General features: G+C 34.6%; 1 protein-coding gene and 1 long non-coding RNA gene across 4 annotated transcripts; both read left to right on the forward strand.

The window, feature by feature from the left end:
* The first annotated feature begins 1,046 nt into the window (after nt 1–1,046).
* Nucleotides 1,047–2,888, forward strand: LOC145135686 (uncharacterized). Of its 3 annotated transcripts, none has more exons than XR_013719963.1 (3): nt 1,126–1,524; nt 1,694–2,440; nt 2,533–2,888. It is a non-coding gene; the product is annotated as an uncharacterized LOC145135686 (long non-coding RNA). The 3 variants fall into 3 exon arrangements; XR_013719964.1 differs by having other exon boundaries at nt 1,128–1,524; nt 1,694–1,883; nt 2,358–2,888; XR_013719962.1 differs by having other exon boundaries at nt 1,047–1,524; nt 1,694–2,888.
* Nucleotides 2,889–6,899: 4,011 nt separating this feature from the next.
* On the forward strand, nt 6,900–7,910 carry LOC145141217 (early nodulin-like protein 13). Its single transcript, XM_079074530.1, has 2 exons — nt 6,900–7,141; nt 7,219–7,910. Exons 1-2 carry the CDS (start codon nt 6,970–6,972, stop codon nt 7,710–7,712), a joined length of 666 nt encoding a protein of 221 aa, XP_078930656.1. The 5' UTR covers nt 6,900–6,969; the 3' UTR covers nt 7,713–7,910.
* Nucleotides 7,911–22,196: the final 14,286 nt, after the last annotated feature.

Raw genomic sequence — 22,196 nt, forward strand, 5'->3', positions numbered from 1 at the left:
TCTGATTTCATTCTCTGCCAAAGCTTTGGATTTTTTGAAGTGCGTAAATGCCTAACTCTTCTCTTTTATGAGATAAATTGACATAAATCGTGAAAAATCATCAATTAGTGTAAAAACATACCGATTTTGACACTTGGTTGCCGGCTTGATCGGACCGCATAAATCACCGTGAACTAATTCCAATGGTCGTTTTGCTTTGTATGTCGTCATAGTCGGGAATGACTTTGTTGTTTGCTTGCCCACCAAGCAAGATTCACACAACTGATTCTCATGATCAAATTGGGGTAACCCTTTAACTCGACCCTTCTTGGACATCTTTTTCATTGACTCGAAATTGATGTGGCCAAGTCTTGCATTCCATCGCCACGTATCTTCACTTAGTCTCGAATGAAGGCAAATAGGTACTCCAATTTGTAATTTTATTTTATAAATGCGGTTTGGAGTTATTTGTACTTTCATTAATAGGAAATTATCAGCAGCATGCATCGTCAAGTAATTGTCTTTCATCCGGATGTCACACCCGACTTTGGTTGCTTGTCCGAGACTAATTATATTATTCTTCAAATCTGGTATGAAATAAATCTCCGTCATCAATTGTTGTTTCCCCGACATTCCTTGGAAAGGGATAGAACCTTTCCCCTTAATTCTTATATAAGAATTATCACCGAATTAAACCCTCCCGACTATACCTTCATCAAGTTTGGAGAAAAACGATCGATTTCCCTTCATATGGTTACTTACCCTGTTTTCTAAATACCACACATCGATGTCTCGTGAGTCGTATCGAGACGGTATCACCTTCTCTTCGTTCAAAAATATGGTATCGTGTAGAAACACGGTCTCATCGGCATCGTCATATTCGGCAAAATTATTTTCTTGGAATTTTTGGAGTCGGTCCGGACATTTGGACGCGAATTAACCCAGTTTATCGCATCTGTAACAAATAATTTTGGATGGGTCCTTTTTTGGTTGACGGCTCGGGTTAGAATTGGAATTGGGCCTCCCACCTTGGGCCTGTTTGGAATTATTGGATTTTCCAGATTTGCCTTGCTTCAACCACTTGGGCCTAACCCGTTTGATGACCCGCTCCACCCAACTCCCTAGTTAAACCCACTCGAGCCATCAGTCCCCTTCCAGTTAACTTTTCCCTCTCGCTGATACCCCGATGATTAACCACCGCCAGACGACGCACCACCTCTGCCTGACGCCAATTTCGTGAACATCGCTCTCGCCTGAGCCCCTCCGTTGTCGTCCTCCTCCTTAATCCTTTCCTCGTAAGCCTTAAGTTGTCCCACTACATCCTCAAAGCCAACAGATTTTAGATCCAATATCTGTTTAAGTGATGCTACAATTTGGATGAACTTCGATCGGGGTAGGTTATTTAGAAACTTCTTAACCAACTTGGATTCGTCGATGGTTTCTCCGAGGGCTGCTGATTTTAAGGTGATACCGGACAACTTTCCGGCGTATAAATCAATTGATTCGGACTCCGACATCTTGAGCCGATCAAATTCCGACATTAAGGTTTGTAATTCTGCCTCCTTCACACGGTCAGCCCCAATATGCCTTGATTTGATTGCATCCTAAAGTCCCGTAGATAATTCTTGTTCACCGATTTGGATTATAAGATTTTCAGGTATTGATTGGTAAATCAAATCCATTGCTAAATCATCTTTGTCTTGATTTTTTATAGTTCCTGGTTCAATTATTTCCCAAGCCTTATGAATCTTCAATACAACCTTCATTCTTATTGACCAAACCGTGTAATTTGTCGACGTGAGCATAGGACATTGAACAGAAGTTGATCCAATCTCCTTCATCCTCACCGGAGCAGCTCCTCATCCTCCTTCTCTATCCGACATGTTGACTTGGCTCGTCAACAGGTAAGTAAATCTATCTCAAAGCCCTTGTTCTTGACTCTGATACCAATTCAAGTTTAGAATATGTAAACACAATTAACCAAAAAAACTCTTTGATTATTATGAGAAAATCACTCAAACTCACAATGTTTACAATGTCTCTCAATGATCATAACTCAATCTAAAAACAACGTATATATAGACCTATATTCTACCGACTTGTAGAACAAGATTAGGGATCTAAAACCGACTTGCTTAAAATCCCATTCTTACTTGGTCTCCAAGTCCTACTTGACTTAGGATTCCAACAATGTAAGCATAAGTACTAGGTATTCTTTATAGAAAAAAATAATGAATACTGAAGGCTAAAGTTTGAAGCTTGGCTTCTTTACTACACACAAAATACTCCAAACATGGACATTTTTTTTTTCTTTATGGCTTTTTAATTACACTCTAAAAACAACTTGAATTCACTATTTCATCTTGTAATTCACATAGTTTGAAGGATCATACGGTTTTTGTGTCAAAATTGCTTCGTTTATGTCCCTCTCTTGGTAAGCATTAATTATGTCCCTCTCTTGGTAAGCATCAGTTTAGCTCTTTTCTTGGTAAGATTCATTTTTTTGTGTCAAATCAGCAATGTTTTAACTGTGTTTGTTACATCTATGGACAGGTAAAAAGTGAGAGTGATTTTGAGTAAGGAGCTTAATAAGAATCCATCCTGACTAGGCCTACTATTGCCTTATATATTTTTAAGGTTTTCTTGAGGTATGAAAAGATATATCAACTCCAATTGGATGGATGCTTGTTGAGATAATTCATTTCATTGTATATCCAAACAAATAGATGTTGTAGTTTCATTTCTCTAATTAATGTTCAATTTCTATTACAATTTTAATGCAACCAACAACTCAACATTTCCAAGAGTGGACATTATTTAATGAGATGGATGTTCCATTTTGTGATGAATAGAAATATGGATTTTCATGTAGAGCGAGTACTTTCCAAATAGCTTTTCATTTTGTTTTACTGCAGTTAGCTCTGTTTCGTCAATCAATAGTTTTAATTTTATTTGTTATGTGGGCTAGCGAGTTTCTTTATAATTATATGAGATACGACCTTCTAAAAGTGCATATATGGTTAGTTATTTATCTTTCCAACATCATATTTTTAGTTTAATGATTGTTGACATTTTTCTTTCTTTGCATCAACCAAGTTGGCAATACCTTTCGTATCATTTGAGAGTGCTTTAACATGCCATTATGATGTAATTTCATGTAGTAGAAGAGTACCATGCTCTTGAAATTGTTTAAGTTCAAGTCTCTTGTAGTGATGGAAAATTCGTTACTTTAGGATAGATGATAGAGCTACTATAATTGATGACATAGGATAGATGATATAGCTCCTATACTTGATGTTGGGACAATACCTCTACAATAGAATATGGATGTTATTTCTTTAACACTTATGCAAGTGTTATGTAGTGAAAATTTCCAAAGCAACTATTTTTTTGTCACATACATGCTATTTCTTTGATATTGTTATTATCTATGTTTATTATGGTTGGGTTACAATAATTCTTATTCATATATACATTGCTTGTGCTTCTTGTTGAATGCAACAAAGATATGACTCTAAGAGCTGTTATGGTAATGTTACCTAGTTTTTAGATTTTGAAAAAAAATATTAAGAAAAAATTAATAAAAGGACCTGGTATAATACAAACATGGCTATATAGTCAAACAAGATTGGACTTAAGGCTGCAAGTTAGAACCCAGTTGCATACATCAGAACCAAGATATATAATGGTACAAAAGAGGTTGGACTTGGAAGAGAAAACTCGGTTTTATGAGCTAGAATCGGGCTCTAATATCCTTAAATGTCCCGGTTTTTTATTAGAAACCATGTTCTTTTAAGCCTGAAAGGACCCGGTTTTAGAACCGGGTTTTATTTCGTTTTTCACATAAGACTTGTTGCTCATAAGACCCGGTTGAAAACCGGGTTTTTTCATTGATTTAACCGGGTTTTTTGTGCCTTTTTGTAGTAGTGTGGGTTTCTTACGAAAGTTTCCGTCCTCATTAATTCCAAACCATTATTATGTAATTATGAAAAAATATCAAAAACACGTTTTTATATATATTTTAATATGCATTTTTCAGAGGGATATGTTATTCCTACCCTTTTTTTATTACCATACCCTCTCAATCATTACTTTTTAGGTAAAAATAATTAGAATCTGACATCATTTTCCGTGTAAAAGTGTTTCTCTCTCCTCTTCTTTATTTTTAAGTAAAAGTAATAATTATTGTTTAGGTAAATAGTTTTATTAATTATTTTTAAATATATATAAAAATATAATATAAAAGATATATCTACTCGTTTTTTGTTTGATATAATATTATTGGATAAATTTCATAAAAATCATTTTTTTTAGTTTAGTTATTGTTATTTTTTAATAGATAAATGTCGTTTCCTACACTTTCCTATTTCCTAGTGTTTCGCTTGGATTTTTTTCAAATATTCTAATCTTGGTCTTCAAAATAACTACAACGACGGCGAGTTAAATATATATTTTTTATTATTTAATCTTTAATATTGTCACAACAATATTGGTCATCGAAGTTTGATAAGTGAATTGGGTTATAGTTTGCTTATAGCCAAAAATTATTTTGTTTGTCCCGCTAAAGAAAAAACAAATTATATTTAAGATATACCAACCAATATTTTTATAGATTTTTTTAAACATATAATTTATTTTTCTTTTAAAATATATCAAACTCATATGTTTTAATAATGTTTACTAGTACTATATAATTTTTTGGTTGCTAAGGTGGCACGATTAACTCCCATTTGGTGGCTTAACTCCCATTTGGTCGCTGTCAACTAACATTTTCATACCATATGTTTTATATTTTTAATGATGTTTATTAGTAAAGGTAAATTTTTAAATTCATTATATATGTGAGGCACAATAAGTTAAAAAAAATTGTTATCGTAACAAAAAAAAAAAGATAACCTAGATAAAGTAAAAAAATTATATTTGCTAATAAAAAAAAAAGATGACATATATATATATATATATATATATATATATATATATATATATATATATATATATATATATATATATATATATATATATATATATCATACTTTATAGAATTAAAAATATAAAAAATATTTTAGTAAATAGATTTATAAATATTTATGTATCTTTTAATGAAATAATATAAATAAGTTATCTATAATTAAACCAAATAAAAAAATAACATTTTAATAAATAGGTTTATAAATATTAACTAATTATATATTAAAAAACTATTAATAATAACTATTAATCATAATTTAATTATTAAAATAATTAAAAGTAGTAATGATTAGTAAAAAAAAGTAAAATGATTAGTAAATACAATGATTGGAAAAATGATTAGAGGGTAGAGATAAGTGGAGTTGGGGTAGGAATAAATAAAGCCTTTTCAGAAGTCCCTTGCGAGTGACTTTAATGCACTACTTTGGTAAAATTCACTTCCCAACATTACTATTTCTACTTATAGATTCCGTACAAGTCCTTTTTGCATAAATTTCAATCGTTTTATATGTTCTTGCTACCAAATCATCTGCCTTTTCGATTTTTATGTGGATATTGTTAGCCTCAAAGTCTGCAAGGAAGGTTCACATTTATATTTTATACCTTAGTTTATAAAAAAAGTTATTTCTTTATGTAAAATAAAACGATAGATCAAAGACCTTTCGTGCATATACAATTGAAGTTATTAGCAGAAGAAATTGAGGTCATCATCAAAGGTTTAGAAAAAGTAAAACATGAACTAGATGCATCTGCAAATGAAGGACCCGTTTTGAAGTTTAAGTAAATTTCCTTAATTTTTTAATTATTTAATTATTTGTTTTATATTTTTTGTAATATGACAGTTTGATGCCAACATTTTTTTGGTTATGTTGTTTGGTTTTTATTTTTTCATCGTTTTCTTTTGAATTTAACTCGTGTTTGACATTTTGACTTGCTTGTTGACCTCATGAATGCTGTATGCTAAGAGGGGAAATGCCGACATCTAACACATAGATGAGCGGATTCACTTCCTATTCCGATGAGATGTCAGTTCCTTTCGTGCAACCTGGAGGTAGTGTATTGCTTTTGCAATGTGAAATAGTGTTTTTACAAATAATTTTTTCTCCATACACAATAATTTATGTTTAATAGAGTTGTATAATCCTATATTTTTAAACCATATATATATATATATATATATATATATATATATATATATATATATATATATATATATATATATATATATATATATATACACACACGAAGAAAAATTGTTGTGTACCAATCAGATCTCTTAAGTAGAACACAATATGATTAAACCTAATACACTCCTTATAGAATATCGTTCACCAACCGTATTATATTATCATATACAACTTTATTGTATTTCCCTTTTTCTGGTAGTGAGTTAAGTTGTGGTTGATTTTTTTTTTCTGAAGATGAAAACTGGTAGAACCGTAGAAGATAATAATAGTTTGTAGTTTGAGAATTTTTTTGTTATCGAACATTTTTGTTGTTACAATAAATATTTAAGCCCATTACTTTTGAGCTGGCCCAAAGAAGTGTACATTTGAACATTTTATTGGGCCACAAACTATGTATAGGCCTAGTAAGTAAACGAAATCATTTTTCCACCGATGACCATACCTCCATACCCATATCTATTTCACACAACGTCTTTTTTGCTTCACCTTATAAAAACACCTTTTCTTTAAAGTTTGTGTTTCACTTTGTACACTTGCGTCTTACTTCACTACTTTAATGCATGCACTCCTATCTACCTTACGTACACAGCCTTTTTGACTTGGATCAAAATGGTAAATGTCAACCTTACCCCATCCTTCATGTATTTACCATGACAACTAAATCAGGTGTCGGTGGGGGGGACTTACCATATTCATACCTTTAAGTCTCTTTCTAGCTAATACAATATCTTATCGTTAAGTTTAAAAAGTGTAATCCTGTGGTCTTTTAATAGTGACCATAACTCATCACACTCTGCCACATAACTCCATTTTGACTCCAATTTTCTCTGAGCTCATGGCGTCTCAGATATCCCTCTGGTTTTTAGTGGCCTTGTTCATCACTTTCGTATGTTCTTCACAAGCTGTCACCTTGGAAGTTGGTGAGGAAGATGGCTGGACGTTAAACCCTGCAGAAAGCTACGTTGCATGGGCTGGAAGATTGAGGTTTATGGTCAATGACACCCTACGTACGTCTCTTTTTCTTGTTCGACTTCATTTTTATTGTCTTGATTTCGGTTTTTGATGTGTTTTTGACTGTTTGCAGATTTCAAGTATGATGATGCGACGGATTCCGTTTTGGTGGTTGATAAAGATGATTATGAAAACTGCAATGTTGATGATCCCATTGAGAAGCTCGATGGTGGTGATACGAATTACAGACTTGAACATGGGGGACCTAATTACTTCATTACTGGTAATAAATCCAACTGTGAACAAGGTCAGAAGGTTGATGTGGTAGTTTTACATATTAGAATCCAATCGCCACCTTCACCTCCGCCTGCTCCAGCACCTCTTCCACCGGCTCCGGCATCTCCTGTTACACCCCCACCAACTGCAACTCCTGTTTTGACTCCGCCTGCTTCTGCACCTACCGGAGGAAGCTCAGCCACTCCAGTTGGAAGTAATCCGGCGGACTTGAATCCACCACCACCGACACCAGCACCATCCGCAACACCATCATCCGCAACAGCAGTTGTTTCCGGTACCATAACTGCATCACTTGTGACGATGATCATTGCTTTGTGTTTGATTAATTGATGATTTTTAATTTAACATAATATTTGAAGGGTTTCATGATTGTGTTTAAATCTTGATGGTTTTGTTGATCAATTTCTTTGTATTGTTTATTTTAAGTTGTATTGTTTATTTTTCTTTAATTGATGTTCAGTTGTTGAGTGTTCATCAACCGATGTTTTACATTAATGTGCAATAAAGTTGGGTGATTTAATCTTTTTATTTTTTCATTTTCGTACAAATTCTCCTGTTTCACTTTATTATTTTTTGTCATTTGATAATAAAAATAAAAAATATTTATAATTGTGATACATGTTTACATTAAACACTACAAGATTTTGTATTCTGGTTTGGTCTTGGACTTAAGAACACCATATAGAAGAAGTTAAAAAAGGGTTGATGTACATGTAACGTTTGTATGTGTGGTCTACTAAAACTATATGTTGCACATAACATTTAGATAATTTTTATCGTTCGAATACGGCTAACGTGGTTGTAAATAAACATTCAGCTTTAATTTATATATTTTAGAGAAAAGAAAGAAGCGATCAAGTGTTGTTTAAAGAACATATTACAATTTTCATAACCCACGTCTGAGCTTCATAATAAGTAATAACAGGATATAACACCCGAGAAAATCTACCTATTTTGCTTTAATACTTTTCATATACATTTTGCATCATTTGTATTGAGAAAATATATAAATAAAAGGATAAATTATAAACAATAACTTAGTTTTGTCTATCAAAGGACTTTGACCTAACCATATCAAGATATGTTGGAAATATGTACCTCCCCAAATGGTTTAGTGATAGATAAAGGTGTTATTTTTGGAATAGGATTAATTGGTGTGTATGTTTGAGTTTCTAAAAAAAGTTGTTTATTTAAGACAATTCACCTTTTTTTTGTCGGAATATCGCAGCCTATTTATATTTTCCTCTGTTACGCTTATATATTTTTCGTTTTCCCTAAATAGTAAACATTTTTCAGATTTCATTATCATAATAAGTTATTATACACAATGGAAGAAAGAAGAAGCTAATGATTTTTTATAATAAAATTAAAGTACTTGCAAAAGTAGGTGCTTTTAATTTACGTAATTTAATATAGAAAAAGAAGGATAAATTAGTAACTTTTAATGTTACTTGTAATGGGATAAAGTATATATAATAGTGGAATTAAAGAATCATGTGAAATATGTTTTTCAAGCCTAAAGTTGACACATGTTCAACACAAATCACATCTTTGATAAGTCAAAATACATGCCTACCACACACCTTTCGTGAAATAAACCTATCATTAAAAAACTGATATGTCATTTTCCTTTATTTTCATTATTTGATATGTTAATCGGATACCTTTTTAATAACCTGTTTCGGTATTTGGATGATAAACGAGTTAAATCTAACAAATTTGTATGCAGGAAATTTAAGTTCGATCTTTTCTTTGAGTGTTTTTGTGAATAAATATTGATCGTTAAAAAATGTGTGATTTGTTAGAGTAGACGTTTTGCATAAACATGATACATTAGAGCATCCACAATTCATTGAACTCTAAGGAGTTCAATAGATTGTCAAATCACTGCCACATCAACATTTCACTTTTTATTCAACTATACTATTTAACATCTACACTCCATTAAACCCTACGAAGTTTAATGAAATTCTATATTTGGTTTGAAATTTAATTGAAAAAGAGAATATTAAATCCATTGAACCACTCATTGATCATACAACTCTCTCATTCAACTCTCCATGTCATCACTTACACTCCATTAAACTTCTATTCAATCCTAGTCATGATCTATTCAACTCTTATTAAACCCCATTGTGGATGCTCTTAGAATGTGTGTCGGGTGTCCATGTCACCGTATCAACAAAAGATACTATTGAACTGAAGTTACGAACAACTGAAAGGCCAGTGGTTATGATGGGAGAAAATTTTTAAATTCCAATTATATATATCATTAGCTCTTTTTGGATTTTTTTTTCTTCATTGAAACGCCTAAAGGTTGATTAGTTTATGTTAAATGTGCGTTTTAAATAAACCTCGTAAACCATATTTATGACAAATTAAGTTCGAAAAGGTTACTAAAAACGGATATAATTTCATGTGACAAAAACTGTTCGAGAAAATGTCATTATAAGGAATAAAATTTCTCTTTAATTATTTTTTGGTGATTGATATTTATAGCTAGAGATTTACAATATAAAGTAGAGATGATATGTATGGAAATAAGGCATGAAGTAGATGAAGCAAATAAGCAACCAAAGTATTTTGTAGTAGTGTTGGCCATGACACAATACTCAAACTGTAACACCCTGTTTCAAATTGTTTCCTAATTCAGGGTCGTGACCCGAAGATCAGTTATTATAAGGCTATGGGCCTTGGGGAAGGAGAGATTTAGACCCCTTGGATTTGGATAATATAGATTAGGTGATCCGAGAATTTGGTTTGTGTTTTGGAGCCCAAGGGTATAACCGTAAAGTGATAGTTCGGGCCTTTTAGGAATTTTGGATTTTTGCTCGTGAAGTTTTAAGGCAAAGATAGTTAATAGAATTGTAGATCTTCTCATTAGCTTTCTGTGGATATAAAGAACGTCGAAATCGGACTTAGAACGAAGAAGTTATGGCTTTTGGAATATTGGTAGTTTTAGTCCCTAGTCGAGTACGTTGGGCGTACGCTATGAGTAGGCCGGGTGTACTGGATTGAAGTTGGTCGCGGAGGAAACCCACGTATGCTGGGTATACGTGGAGGTACGTAGTGCGTACGGTTCACCAGGAGCAAACCCTAATTTTTAGGGTTTGTGCCCTATTTAAACACCTTAATTCACTCTTGTACATTCCTATGACCAGCCTCCACGTCTCCAAACCCTAGGAACGAAACCCTAATTGCCCTTTTATTGTTTTGAGATTAGAATTGAACTTTAGTGGTGGTTTTGGTGATTTTGAAGGAAGAGGAACTCTTAGAAGTTGCATTTGTGTGGCGAGATCTTGTGGATCCAGAATCATCATCAACTTTGAAATCTTTTTGAGGTATAAAGTTCTTAACTTGATGGTTCATTTTTTTAGATCCACTTAGGGCTTGTTTTTGTGTTTCTTATGGTCCTTTAAGTCATGCATGAGAGTATGAGCTACTCTAGAAGATAAGGATGATAGATCTTAGCATTTTTGAGGTCCATTGTTCATAAAAATGAAATCTTGATGAGTTATATTGGACCATGCATGAGTTTGGGTGCTTATTATGGATTTTATTGAGAATTGGGTCCTATTAAGACATGCAATGGAGTAAAGTTTCCAACTTTACGTGTTAAGACATCATTTAGGATCAGATTTGAGAATTAGACATAGTGACTTAACCGATTAAGCACTTAATGGACATTTGGGTTGGCTGTGGAGTACGCTAGGTGTACCCAGCTCGTACGCTGAGCATACTGGCCAACGAAGGCGTACGCTGGACATAAGTCGAAGTACGTTGGTCGTACTCAGCAGTCATTGACTTTTGTTGACTTTTGGGTTTGGGGCCATATTTGGACTACTAGGGTTTTGGGCCTTCTTGAGCCACTAGTCTTTTTGACTTCGGGCCAATTTAGACTTTCGGCCTTCTTGGATTTGGGCCCATGATGGGCTTTGGGTATCATTTAGGAATTTGGGCCATATTTGGCTTTTGGTGCATTTGGATTGGGCCTCGGTTACTAGGCAAAGTGAGGAGAGGGTAAAATGGTCTTTTACTCTGGGAGTTGGACGAATGAATCAGATTCCTAGTTATGGTTTATGGCCCAATTATTAATTAGGGTTTTATTTGATTGATTAGCACGGGGATTAACCGGATCAGCATACCGAGCGTTATCTGATTTTCAACGGTTTGAAGTGAGTCTCCTCACTGTGTTTGGCGGGTCGAAGGAACCAATTTTGGCCCATGATTTATTATGATTAGGATGCTAGTTGTCTGTGTGACTCTTGCATGTGTGGTATGTAATGTGTATACCGGGAGGGGTCCGATGCCAAGAGGGGTCTGATGAGTGTATTGTATGAATGTCGGGTGGGGCCCGATGACGGTCGAGGCCTGATGAATGTGATGGGGCGGGGCCCATCTCATGTTATTGACAGATCTATTCCGAGCGGGGCTCGATGTCGGGCGGGGCCAGAGGGTGGTCAGGCATGGCCCATTGTATGTTTGATATGTATGGTATGTTGTATTTTGTGGAACTCACTAAGCTTTGTGCTTACAGTTTTATGTTTATGGTTACAGGTACTTCCAGTAAAAAGGGAAGGGCCCTGCGTGACTGCACTGCATCCACCCATGTTTCTGCACTTTATAATTTTGGGAATTGTACTCTGATAACTATTTACTCTGATATACTTTTGAATGATTGAAATGGTTAAATGGTGTTTATGGTTGAACTAAAATGACATTTTTACCTTATAATTTTCGGGACATTACACAGACTCACAACTAGATCGGGAAATAGTGGGTTACTTTTTTATCACTCCAAGATATAAGATTGTCGCCAAGAAAAAAAAAAAGAAACCAAGGGATATTTTGAGGGGGGGGAGGGGGCTGCTCAAATGATGGATTAAGGTTGGTTGGTGCCTAATGGAAATTCGTATATATGGGGCTGACATTAACGTGGTAGCAACAAATTGTTGTTGGGAAAGTATAGTTGATGCTAATTATGGTAGGGTAGTAACTAACTATGTATGAAACATAGACTCGAGTGAGTGTTGGGTCGTAGGAAAGGTAGACTAGTAACCATAACAGACTAATATGTGAAAAGCTGGCAGATTCCTTGCGTTGGAGTGATTGTTACTAAGGCAAAATGAGATGGTTTGTTAACATTTTGAATACAAATTTTGCAAGATCAATGGGTGGTAATTTTCTAGTGTAAGGAAACGTGTTCTCTTCAAATTAGGCATGTCGATCAATGCAACTTCTTTTGGTATATGGGTCGAGGCATATCGATAGCCTTTGTATTTGGTGTTGTACCGAATAAAGATAAGAGAGATGTTGCGAGGGGAAAGTTTATTAGCGGAATAATCACATAAAATGAGGAATAAAATAAGAACAAGAAAAATAACTTTTCAACCTTTCTAATTGATTCAATAGGCTCCAATATTATCTTTACATTCTTAACATATATCTTTGCAATGTAATATTATGTGTCCATATATATACAGTTACAAATGGTTATCATGGAATGAAACGTGGAGCATAGTACATCATCAAATCTCAATAGAAAAGATTCCCGAAGCTATGGCGTGATAGGTGCATGTATGCTACTAAATGTATGTATTTCGAAAGAGAAACTAATATGTGAAGCTTAATTACTTCAAAAAACAATGTAAATAATGTGTCAAATATATATTTATGAAACTATGTCAAAAATGCTCCAAATAACTAAGGATTCACAATTACATTTATGTAAAAGAGAGACAGAAACAAATTTGATCTTCAACAATCTGCTGTAAATATGTGTCTAATATCATAACTAATTGGTGTAACTATGAGAATAATGGCGTAGTCCTTTTTGGGTTTCCCTCAGGAGCAAGAATAACTAGAACGGTTTAGAGGATTGAGAAAATGGTTTATTAATTTATTACATGTTAATAAATTAATTAGAAACTAGTTAAAATTAATTAGATTAATTTAGGATTAATTTGGGATTAATTGGAATTAATCTAGAAGTATAGGGGTTGAATGTTAATTGTTCAATACTTAAACAATGGGAACATTCTGGAAGCCATATAGGTGGATGGTTTTGGAGGCTCTTTGGAGGCTTCCAGAATCAATCCAAGTAATAAATAAGGATATGATTTGAATCTGGATTAAATCTTAATATTGAATTGATTTAAATCATGGTTATCCTGTTTTAACCATATCTATATATAGGATCCTTTGGGTGATCATAATTTTGTCCATAGTTACCTCTTCGAAGGCGATGAAAATTGATTATAGTCTCTTTCATATCTATCTCCTAAAGTTTCTAGGCTTCTTGTCTTTTGGGTGTGAGACAATAGAGGCACTCTACTTTGGGTGTTAGTCTTTCCAAGACCAACAAGATATCAAATCCACTAGATGCAAATCAGATTTGTCAAAGAGATTAGTGTTCCAATCCTTTTCATTTATCTTGTAATGTTAGTTTTAAAAGTACATTACTATAATAGTAAAACTTAAATCCTAGGGTGCATGTACACTTAGGATGATTTTTGAATGATTTTGTTGCCTTATTCTAGTGTATAGGTAGGGATGAGCATATGGACCCGGGAACCAGCCGGAACCGGAACCGAAACCCGATGGAACCGTTTGGGTCGGGACGGATACTATATTATTGTCGATTTTTAGAATCGGGAACCGGTAGAACCGGCAAAAACCGGAACCGTATGTTGCTATTTCTCGAGGACCGGTTACAACATTGAAGACACGACAAGAACTGGTAGGAATCGGAACCGGTAGAACCGACAGTCCGGTTCGGTTTCTATTTTCCACCAAGTTCGGTTCCCGGGTCGGGTCCAGTTCGGGTCAGTTCCAGCCGGTTCGGTTCCTTTGCTCATCCCTATGTATGGTATATAGAAAACCCAACAGTGGTATCAAATCCTTAAGTTTTTGTTATATGCATAATATTTAAAACTGACAAATTTCGAAGAAAAAAAAAGAAACATGTTAATCGCAAGAAGCGGCACGCTGCCAAGTTTTTGGTGATTTCGGATTTTATGCAATAATTTCAAATTTAGGTTTTATCTTTAGTTTTAATTATTGTCTTAATCTATTTAAAGTTGAATAGTAAAACTATGAAGTTAAATATGCCTAATTGAATTAAATTTGTTGATAATGATTTAAAATTATTTAATTAAAAGTTAATTAAAGATAATTTAGTTAAATCATAAAATTTTAAATTGTTTAAAATTCACCCTTCATATAATTATAAAAGTTTATAAAAAAATATAAAATTTATATATTTGTAATACATTTACTATATGTAAAAGAAAATATTACAACATGTGCCATCAAATGTTTAATTAATGATCATTAGTTGAATTAAGACTACACCTCATTCATAAAGCCACACTATAAGAAATGTATAAGGAAATGAATTATAAAATGATGATTGGATGAGTGTCATTTTCACTCACCGCTTCTTTGTGTGGTGGATTATTGTTAGCCAAAAGGGTTTGATAGGACGATGTCTCATTAAAAGTATAACAAGTATAAGTACTAAAAACAAAATTCTCGTTCTTATTTATTTTAAGAAAATGTGAATAGTTGTTAATCCATGATTAATGCACATTATTCGTTATGAGCCTATTTATGGAGCATGTGTGGGTAACTGAAACATAAATTTGAGACACAAAAGGAAAATGATGTGGACTTCTGATTGTCGCTTATTTACGGAGTGCATATGGTTAACTGGAACCTCAATTTGAGACCCATTCCATAATCAAGGGTCATGTATTCTTGCATGGTTGGTTCACCATCATATTTATGAGACATCGATATCTTAGGCACAAATATAGGATGTGCAGTTCCAAGAGTAACATGTCATTGATTAGCTCTAATGAATCACAAAGATCTTGGAGTTTCATTGTGATTGAATTTGGTAAAGTGAATTACCTACATAAAATAAATTTGTAATATGATTACGGTATCCCTCTTATAAAATGACTTGAAAATACGGATCCTAACCTTCAAATAAATTGGGTAATCATTTAAAGGATTAAATCAGGTAACTAAACTCTCACTCTCTCTTTTATATGTCGGGTCACAATAGACTTCCTCTCCCGCCTCCTCCTCCCACCAACTCAAAATTTTAACTCATTTCTGTTCTCCAAAGAGAGAAACTCACTGGCGGGGATAACTACCTCGATTGGATGAGAAATCTAAGGATCACTTTGGGGTACGACAATCGTGAGTATGTGCTTGATGATCCAATTCCTGAAATCAATGAGCACTCAAATGATGAAGAAAAAATCCACCCAAGCTAAACATGTTGATAACTCGAATAAGGTCTCTTGCATTATGATAGCCTCTATGTCCTCAGATCTCGAAATGACATTCGAGAACCCTTGAGCGTATGAAATAAACTTGCAATTAGATAAAATATTATAACAAAGAGAAAGATAAGAACAATTCAAAGTCTTCAAATCCCTAACGTCAAACAAACTCAACAAAGGTGGTTATATGTGTACTCATGTTCAACTGATGAAGTGCTACATTGACAGACTCAATAACCTCGATTTTGTCTTCGACGAGAACCTAGCGGTGGATTGTGTGCTTGGTTCTCTTCTAAGTTCATATGATAATTTTATCATGAGTTTTCATTTGAATAACATGGAAAAGACATTGATGCAGCTCTACAATCTCCTCGAGACATATGAAGTAGTCATAAAGAAAGTTTATGTTGTGTCAACCAATCCAATCTTTCCCATCCAAAGTGGTGGTGGACACAACATAAAGCATTCCAATCCCTAATGGAAAGGAAAAACAACGGCTTCACATTCCCAAAGTGGGAATAAGGGTAAACGATATGGTACATATCCACCTATGAGTGATCCTAAAGAAGCGTTGTGTTTCTACTGTGGCGTTAGGGGGCATTGGAAACGAAATTGCCTAAAGTACTTGAACGATCTCAAGGATGGTAAGGTTCAAATGACCGGGTCCAGTTCATGTACTTTTATGATAGAACTTTACAATACTACTACTTCTAATTCATGGGCTCTAGATATTGCAAGGACTAAAATGAATAAGGAAACTTAAGCTTGGGGAGATCAATCTGATCATGGGAAACAGAATAAGGTTTCCTGTCACGACGGTTGGAGAGTTCGAGCTGAAGATTGATAGTGGAGTTACGATTAGTTTAGTTAATTGTTATTACTCTTATGAGATATCTAGAAACATTATTTCTTTCCATGCATTGTGTAACGGCTGTAGATTCAGGCTAGTCAATTTAGAGATAATAAGCGTTAAAAATGATTTTTTAATAGAAGATTATTTAGGACAAATAATATTAACAAAAGTTATAGTATATATGACAAGGATTTTGTACATATAAAAAACACTGAAATCCGACTTCTTATGAAGAAGTTATACTTCTTCAAAGTTTCGCGATTAAACTGGCACGACTCTTCGTATCGTAAAATGTGAATTTTTGATAAATTACCTTTTAGCCTATGAGGTCTAAACGGAATTTGTAGTAGTTGTTAAACCGATAGTGTACATATCAGAGTTCGTTAGAGGAAGTTATGATTTTTCTAAGATTCAACATAGTTGTATACAGTTCAGAAATTGAATTTTAGATCGGTCGATTTTTAGCCAAAACGATCTAAACGACAATTGAAGATCTCATTAATAGGATTCAACGATATAAAGATAGTCTAAGACTGTTAAAAATATAAATTTAAAAATAAATTTAAAATTAGCCGATGGAGTCTAAACGAAAGTTGTAGATCTCATCGATAGCTACGTGAGGATATAAAAAACGTCAAAAACGGAGCTTGTATGCAAAAGTTATGAATTTTTGAAGATTTAAATTCTACATATGTATTTGCTTGCTGCCCACGCCACTATGTTGGGCCTAGCCCTAAATTTCGTTGGGCATAGTCACTACGATGGGTATAACCTAAAATTATGATGAGCGTACTCCTTCCTAGTAGCCTATAAATAAGTTGCGAAAATCACTCATTTGCTCTTATCTTGCAAATCCATTGCTCCAAGACTTCTTTCTTCTTGAGTCCAAGTTCTTTTAATCCTTAGGGGTGTTTAGCAAGGCTCTAGGCATCAAAGGGTCCGACAAATAGAAGCTCTCAATTTGGAATTCAGCCAGTTCAATTCTCGACCTTGTAACATCTTGATTTTCAAGTATTTACCTTGTTAACCCCTATGTATAACGGAATATTGCATTTTGACACTTGTGCATGAGAAGGATTGCAAATTGGCCCATAGTGACATTTTGGTGATTTTGGCCATGGAGTTAGTACGTTGGGTGTACGTTGGGCGTACTGTAGCAGAGCCTAGTACGTTGGGCGTACACCGTGTACATAGGGCGTACATGATATATCCTCAAACCCTAATTTTTAGGGTTTGGTCCATATATAAACATCATTAAGTCTTCATTTCTCATTCACTCTTCAGCATCTACTTGTCATTTCGTCTATCTCGAACCTAATCCTCCTTGAGAGTGTTCTTGAGTTTTTGTGGGTACTTTTGGTGTTTAAGAAGGAAGGAGAAGAAGAAAGGACCACCTTGGAAGAGTGAGGCACCTTAGATCCAGAATCTCATGAACATTTGGCATCATTCTAAGGTAAAAAGTTCTGAACTTGATGATGATTTGTTTAAGATCTTGTTAGCCTTGAAGTTATGAACATTTTGGTCTCATTAGCTTGGCTTTATCGGTATGGGTTACTATAAGTTATTTTAGCCGTCCTTTTAGACATTTCAGAGTGTTGTGATGCATAAAAATATGATCTTCAATGTTGTATGTAACCCATGCATGAGTTAGATGGTCTTATTGTGTTAAGAACTTAGTACGCTGGGCGTCCTCTCTTGGTATGCAGGGTGTACTCTGCTGGGAAGAAATATTGACTTTTGGACCTTGACCATTGAATTTGACTTTGACCAAGTTTGACTTAAGGGTATTTTGGGTATTTTGAGCTATAGTTAAGCCTTGGTTTCTATATGTTGAATACATGACCTGTAGAGCCGTTATTCGGAGCAGTGTATTGTTCAACTATTCATCAGGCTGTGAGGTGAGTTCTCTCACTATGCCAATGGGTCGAAGGCACCAAGGTCGGCCAATTTATTGAGTTTATGTATCCTAAGGTATAGTATTGATATGATAGTTCTATGTGCTAATTGTTTTATTTATATGTCGACATATGTGTGGTTGGGTTGAGGCTACGGGCCAACAAACCCGGTATGGTAAGGTTGAGGCCACATGCCAACGAACCTGGATTATTGGGTTAAGGCCACGTGCCAAGAAGCCTTGGATGGTTGGGTTGAGGTGTTACTGCTCCGTGTTGTAAACCAACAAACCCGGTATGGTTGGGTTGAGGTCAAGGACCAACAAACCATGTTTCATGCTTGTACTGTATATGTATTTACTGTGGGCAGCGTATTTTTAGGAAGCTAACTAAGCTTTGGCTTATAGTTTGGATTTCTATGTTTCAGGTACTTCTGATGAGCGGAGAAAGGCAAAGGCCTGATTGTACACATCATCCTGCAATTTATGTTGACTAATAGTTTGATTTGATGTTTTGACTTATCATGATTTGTAAACTATGTTTTGGGAAACTTTTGGACGTATAGATTTGTGTTTTAAAAATGAAAAATTTACTCTGATTTTTGGATGTTACAGACCTTTTGCTAGAAATCCTTGTAAGTTAAGATACACTCTATTTCCTTCAGTGTAACTTGTTTTTCTAGTCATAAGTCGTTATTATGAACCTATGAATAAGATTAATCACTAAGTTCAAGTCATTATACTGATTGATCTACTTACGGTAGAGGTGTCTAGAATGGTCACGTTGGCTTGGTTGTTGGATTTCAGAAAGGCTATATGCTGAAATGGTCCTTCCTCCTAACTGTCCTGCCTGACTGATCTTTACTTGATAGATCTTGATGTAGATATTGAGATTAGAGAGGAATCTAGACTACAATTAGTATAGTCACTAGGATTATGAAACTAGACTAAGGCTTAACACCTTATGCGTCTAGGTCTTTTCAAAGTACAAAGCGAAGCGCTGCCGAAATCGTCAATTACCCATTTTCATCAAGTGAGTGCATAGTTACTTTCATCTTACATATAGATATGAAGCATCTAGATAATTACATGCTTATGTGCTTATTATCTGTGCTAAGAATATTATGTGTTAGATAAGATATTATGAGATGATATTTAACTAATTTAATCATATAAGTATTATACACTTCTAAATATGTATTGGGTAGTAATAGGTGATGGTATATATGAGATGATAGGTAGGTGATGGTACATAGGTGATGATAAATAGGTAATGATAAATAGGAGATGACTAGTAGATGCCATGACCTTGACTTGCGATGTTGCGAAGTAGTCATCTACCAGAGTATAGATGGAGACCACTAACTAATTTAAACAAGTCATGTGGAAACACCGACAGGCTCATGACCTGTAGGTAGTGAGTTACGAGTTTAGGTGATGTAGTAACTACGTATACATGCGATGATACTCTAACCCTTACTCGACACGTATTGGGGGGAGTAATCCCCAAAACAGTACTGTATATGCGATATAGGTGATGATCCTTAGGAAAAGTCCTTAGCAACAAGCATATAAGGAAATTTGATGATATATAAATGTGATGTAGGAGATGACCCTTAGGATAAATTCTAATGGAAAAATAAATAAAGCAAAAGGGGATGGGTAATCGAGTTAATTGTTTGACATGAAATATGTGAATAAAAAATTAACTATATTATTGTAGGTTGAAAACCCTATGTATCTCACAAGGATCCCCAACCTGACCCACTCAGCTTATTTATATCACAGGTATCGATGCAAAGATACATTACAATAAGAGATTAAAGGAGACATATATCATTAGTATAAATTAATGTAAGACATGTTTATGCTTATGTTTTGTATTAGTTATAACATCCCAAGTTTTGAAAATATATCAATATCAAACGTTTCTTCGGAAATGTTTAATGTTAATATTATCACATATTGAAATAATATTTTTGTGACCATTTCCGCAACAAAAGAAATACTATGTTTTAAAGTAAGCATTAATAAAAATTTTAAAATGACCGTAACTTTGTGGATGTCACGGTTGGTATCAGAGCATTAGTTTAAGCGAAGTAGGAATTTTTAGGATTTATAGACTTAAACTTAGAATGCTAAGTGATGATCGTGAGGAGTGTGTCTATAATATTTTAGGCAGTACACCTGAATTGACACAAGCACTAGCTTACTTTAGGATTGGATGCCTAATTTGCTTATACTGCTAAATGACTTTTGCATGCTATAAGATTCCTTGAGATGCCTTAGGTAGCCTATCTAAATTGATATTACTAGATTTAAGGTATGTTGCCGACCTAGTGTTAGGGAGTTTATGTGTTCAGGTTTCTAAACGTTTAATTATGGTATTAGAACTGGCAAATAACTTTTCGGAGTGATAAGGAGGATTACACGCCTAAACGTTCTCTATCTATATTCTCATCGTGGCACACTAAACGCCACTTTGGTGTATAGAATGACATGGTGAGGACAAGAATCGGATTAGGAAACAACAATGGAAACTAACAGCCTGTGCGAGCGATGGATCGTGCACCAGTCATCGCACATGTACCCGAATTTATCACAATGGCGATGATACAAGAATTATTAGATCGACAAATGGAAGTGACAATCAGTCTACTCCGAGACAATGGAAGAGAACCTACTACACCCGTTATGCAACGTGAGTTAGAGGAGGAACAGTCGGAGGAAGGGAATTACATCAGAACTATGAGTCAAGCTGAACCCCTAGTGGTAAAGAGGAACAATCTGGAAAGAGGGATTGACAAGGATGGGTGTAGGTATAAGGACTTCTTGGGTTCCAAGACACCAAGTCTTTTGGGAAGCCCAAAGCAAGTACAAATTATGGACTGGATCTTCGATATGGAGATGGTATTTGAGAGTTGCAATTGCAGCAACAAGCAGAAAATTGTCTTTGCAATCAGACAACTGAAGACCGGGATTTTAAGTTGGTAGAAGCTGTTGGCATATACAATGCGACAGGGAGAAGCCATGAAGATGTCTTGGGAATTGTTCCCGGAGCAGCTAAAGATGCAGTACTGCTCCGAAGTAGATCTGATAGACATGAACAACGAGTTTCAGAACCTGGAGAAGGGAAGATGAGCATTGATGAGTATATCACCGCATTCACCGATAAGATGAAGCTATTCCCCTACTTGATGCCTACTAAACTCTCAAAGATAGGGAGGTTTACTAACGGGTTGCCGACAGACTTTAGCTCAGCGGTGAACATGGAAACTACTTTAAAGACAGCTGTCAGAGCAGCCAACAATATGGAGACCCAACTTCAGGAGAAGGGTCTGGAGAGAACGTAGACCAGAGAGAAGAGTAAGTTGGAGGGATCTCTAGATCCTATAAGAAGAGGAAATTCATGAAGTGTGACATCCCCAAATTCACGGTCATTTTAAAAAAAAATTTATGCTTATTTGAAAATCCGAGTATTCATTTTAAAGAATAATATTGCGGAATTTGTTCCCACAAAAACATGATAAAGATATTATCAAAGCATTTCCAAAGAAATGTATTTTGCTTACATTAAAACTTTGGGATGTCATCGTTAATACAGAAACATAAGCATAAACACACCTTACATTCATTTATACTAATGATCTACATCTCCTTTACTCTCTCAGTGTAATGCAGCTTCGTATCGACACCTGTGATACAAATAAACTGAGTGGGTCAGGTTAGGAAACCTGGTGAGTACATAGGGTTTTCAACCCACACTAATATAATTA

Source organism: Lactuca virosa, chromosome 9 (genome assembly GCF_052849685.1).
Source record: "Lactuca virosa cultivar CGN04683 chromosome 9, Lactuca_virosa_CGN04683_v6, whole genome shotgun sequence".
Lineage (NCBI taxonomy): Eukaryota > Viridiplantae > Streptophyta > Magnoliopsida > Asterales > Asteraceae > Lactuca > Lactuca virosa.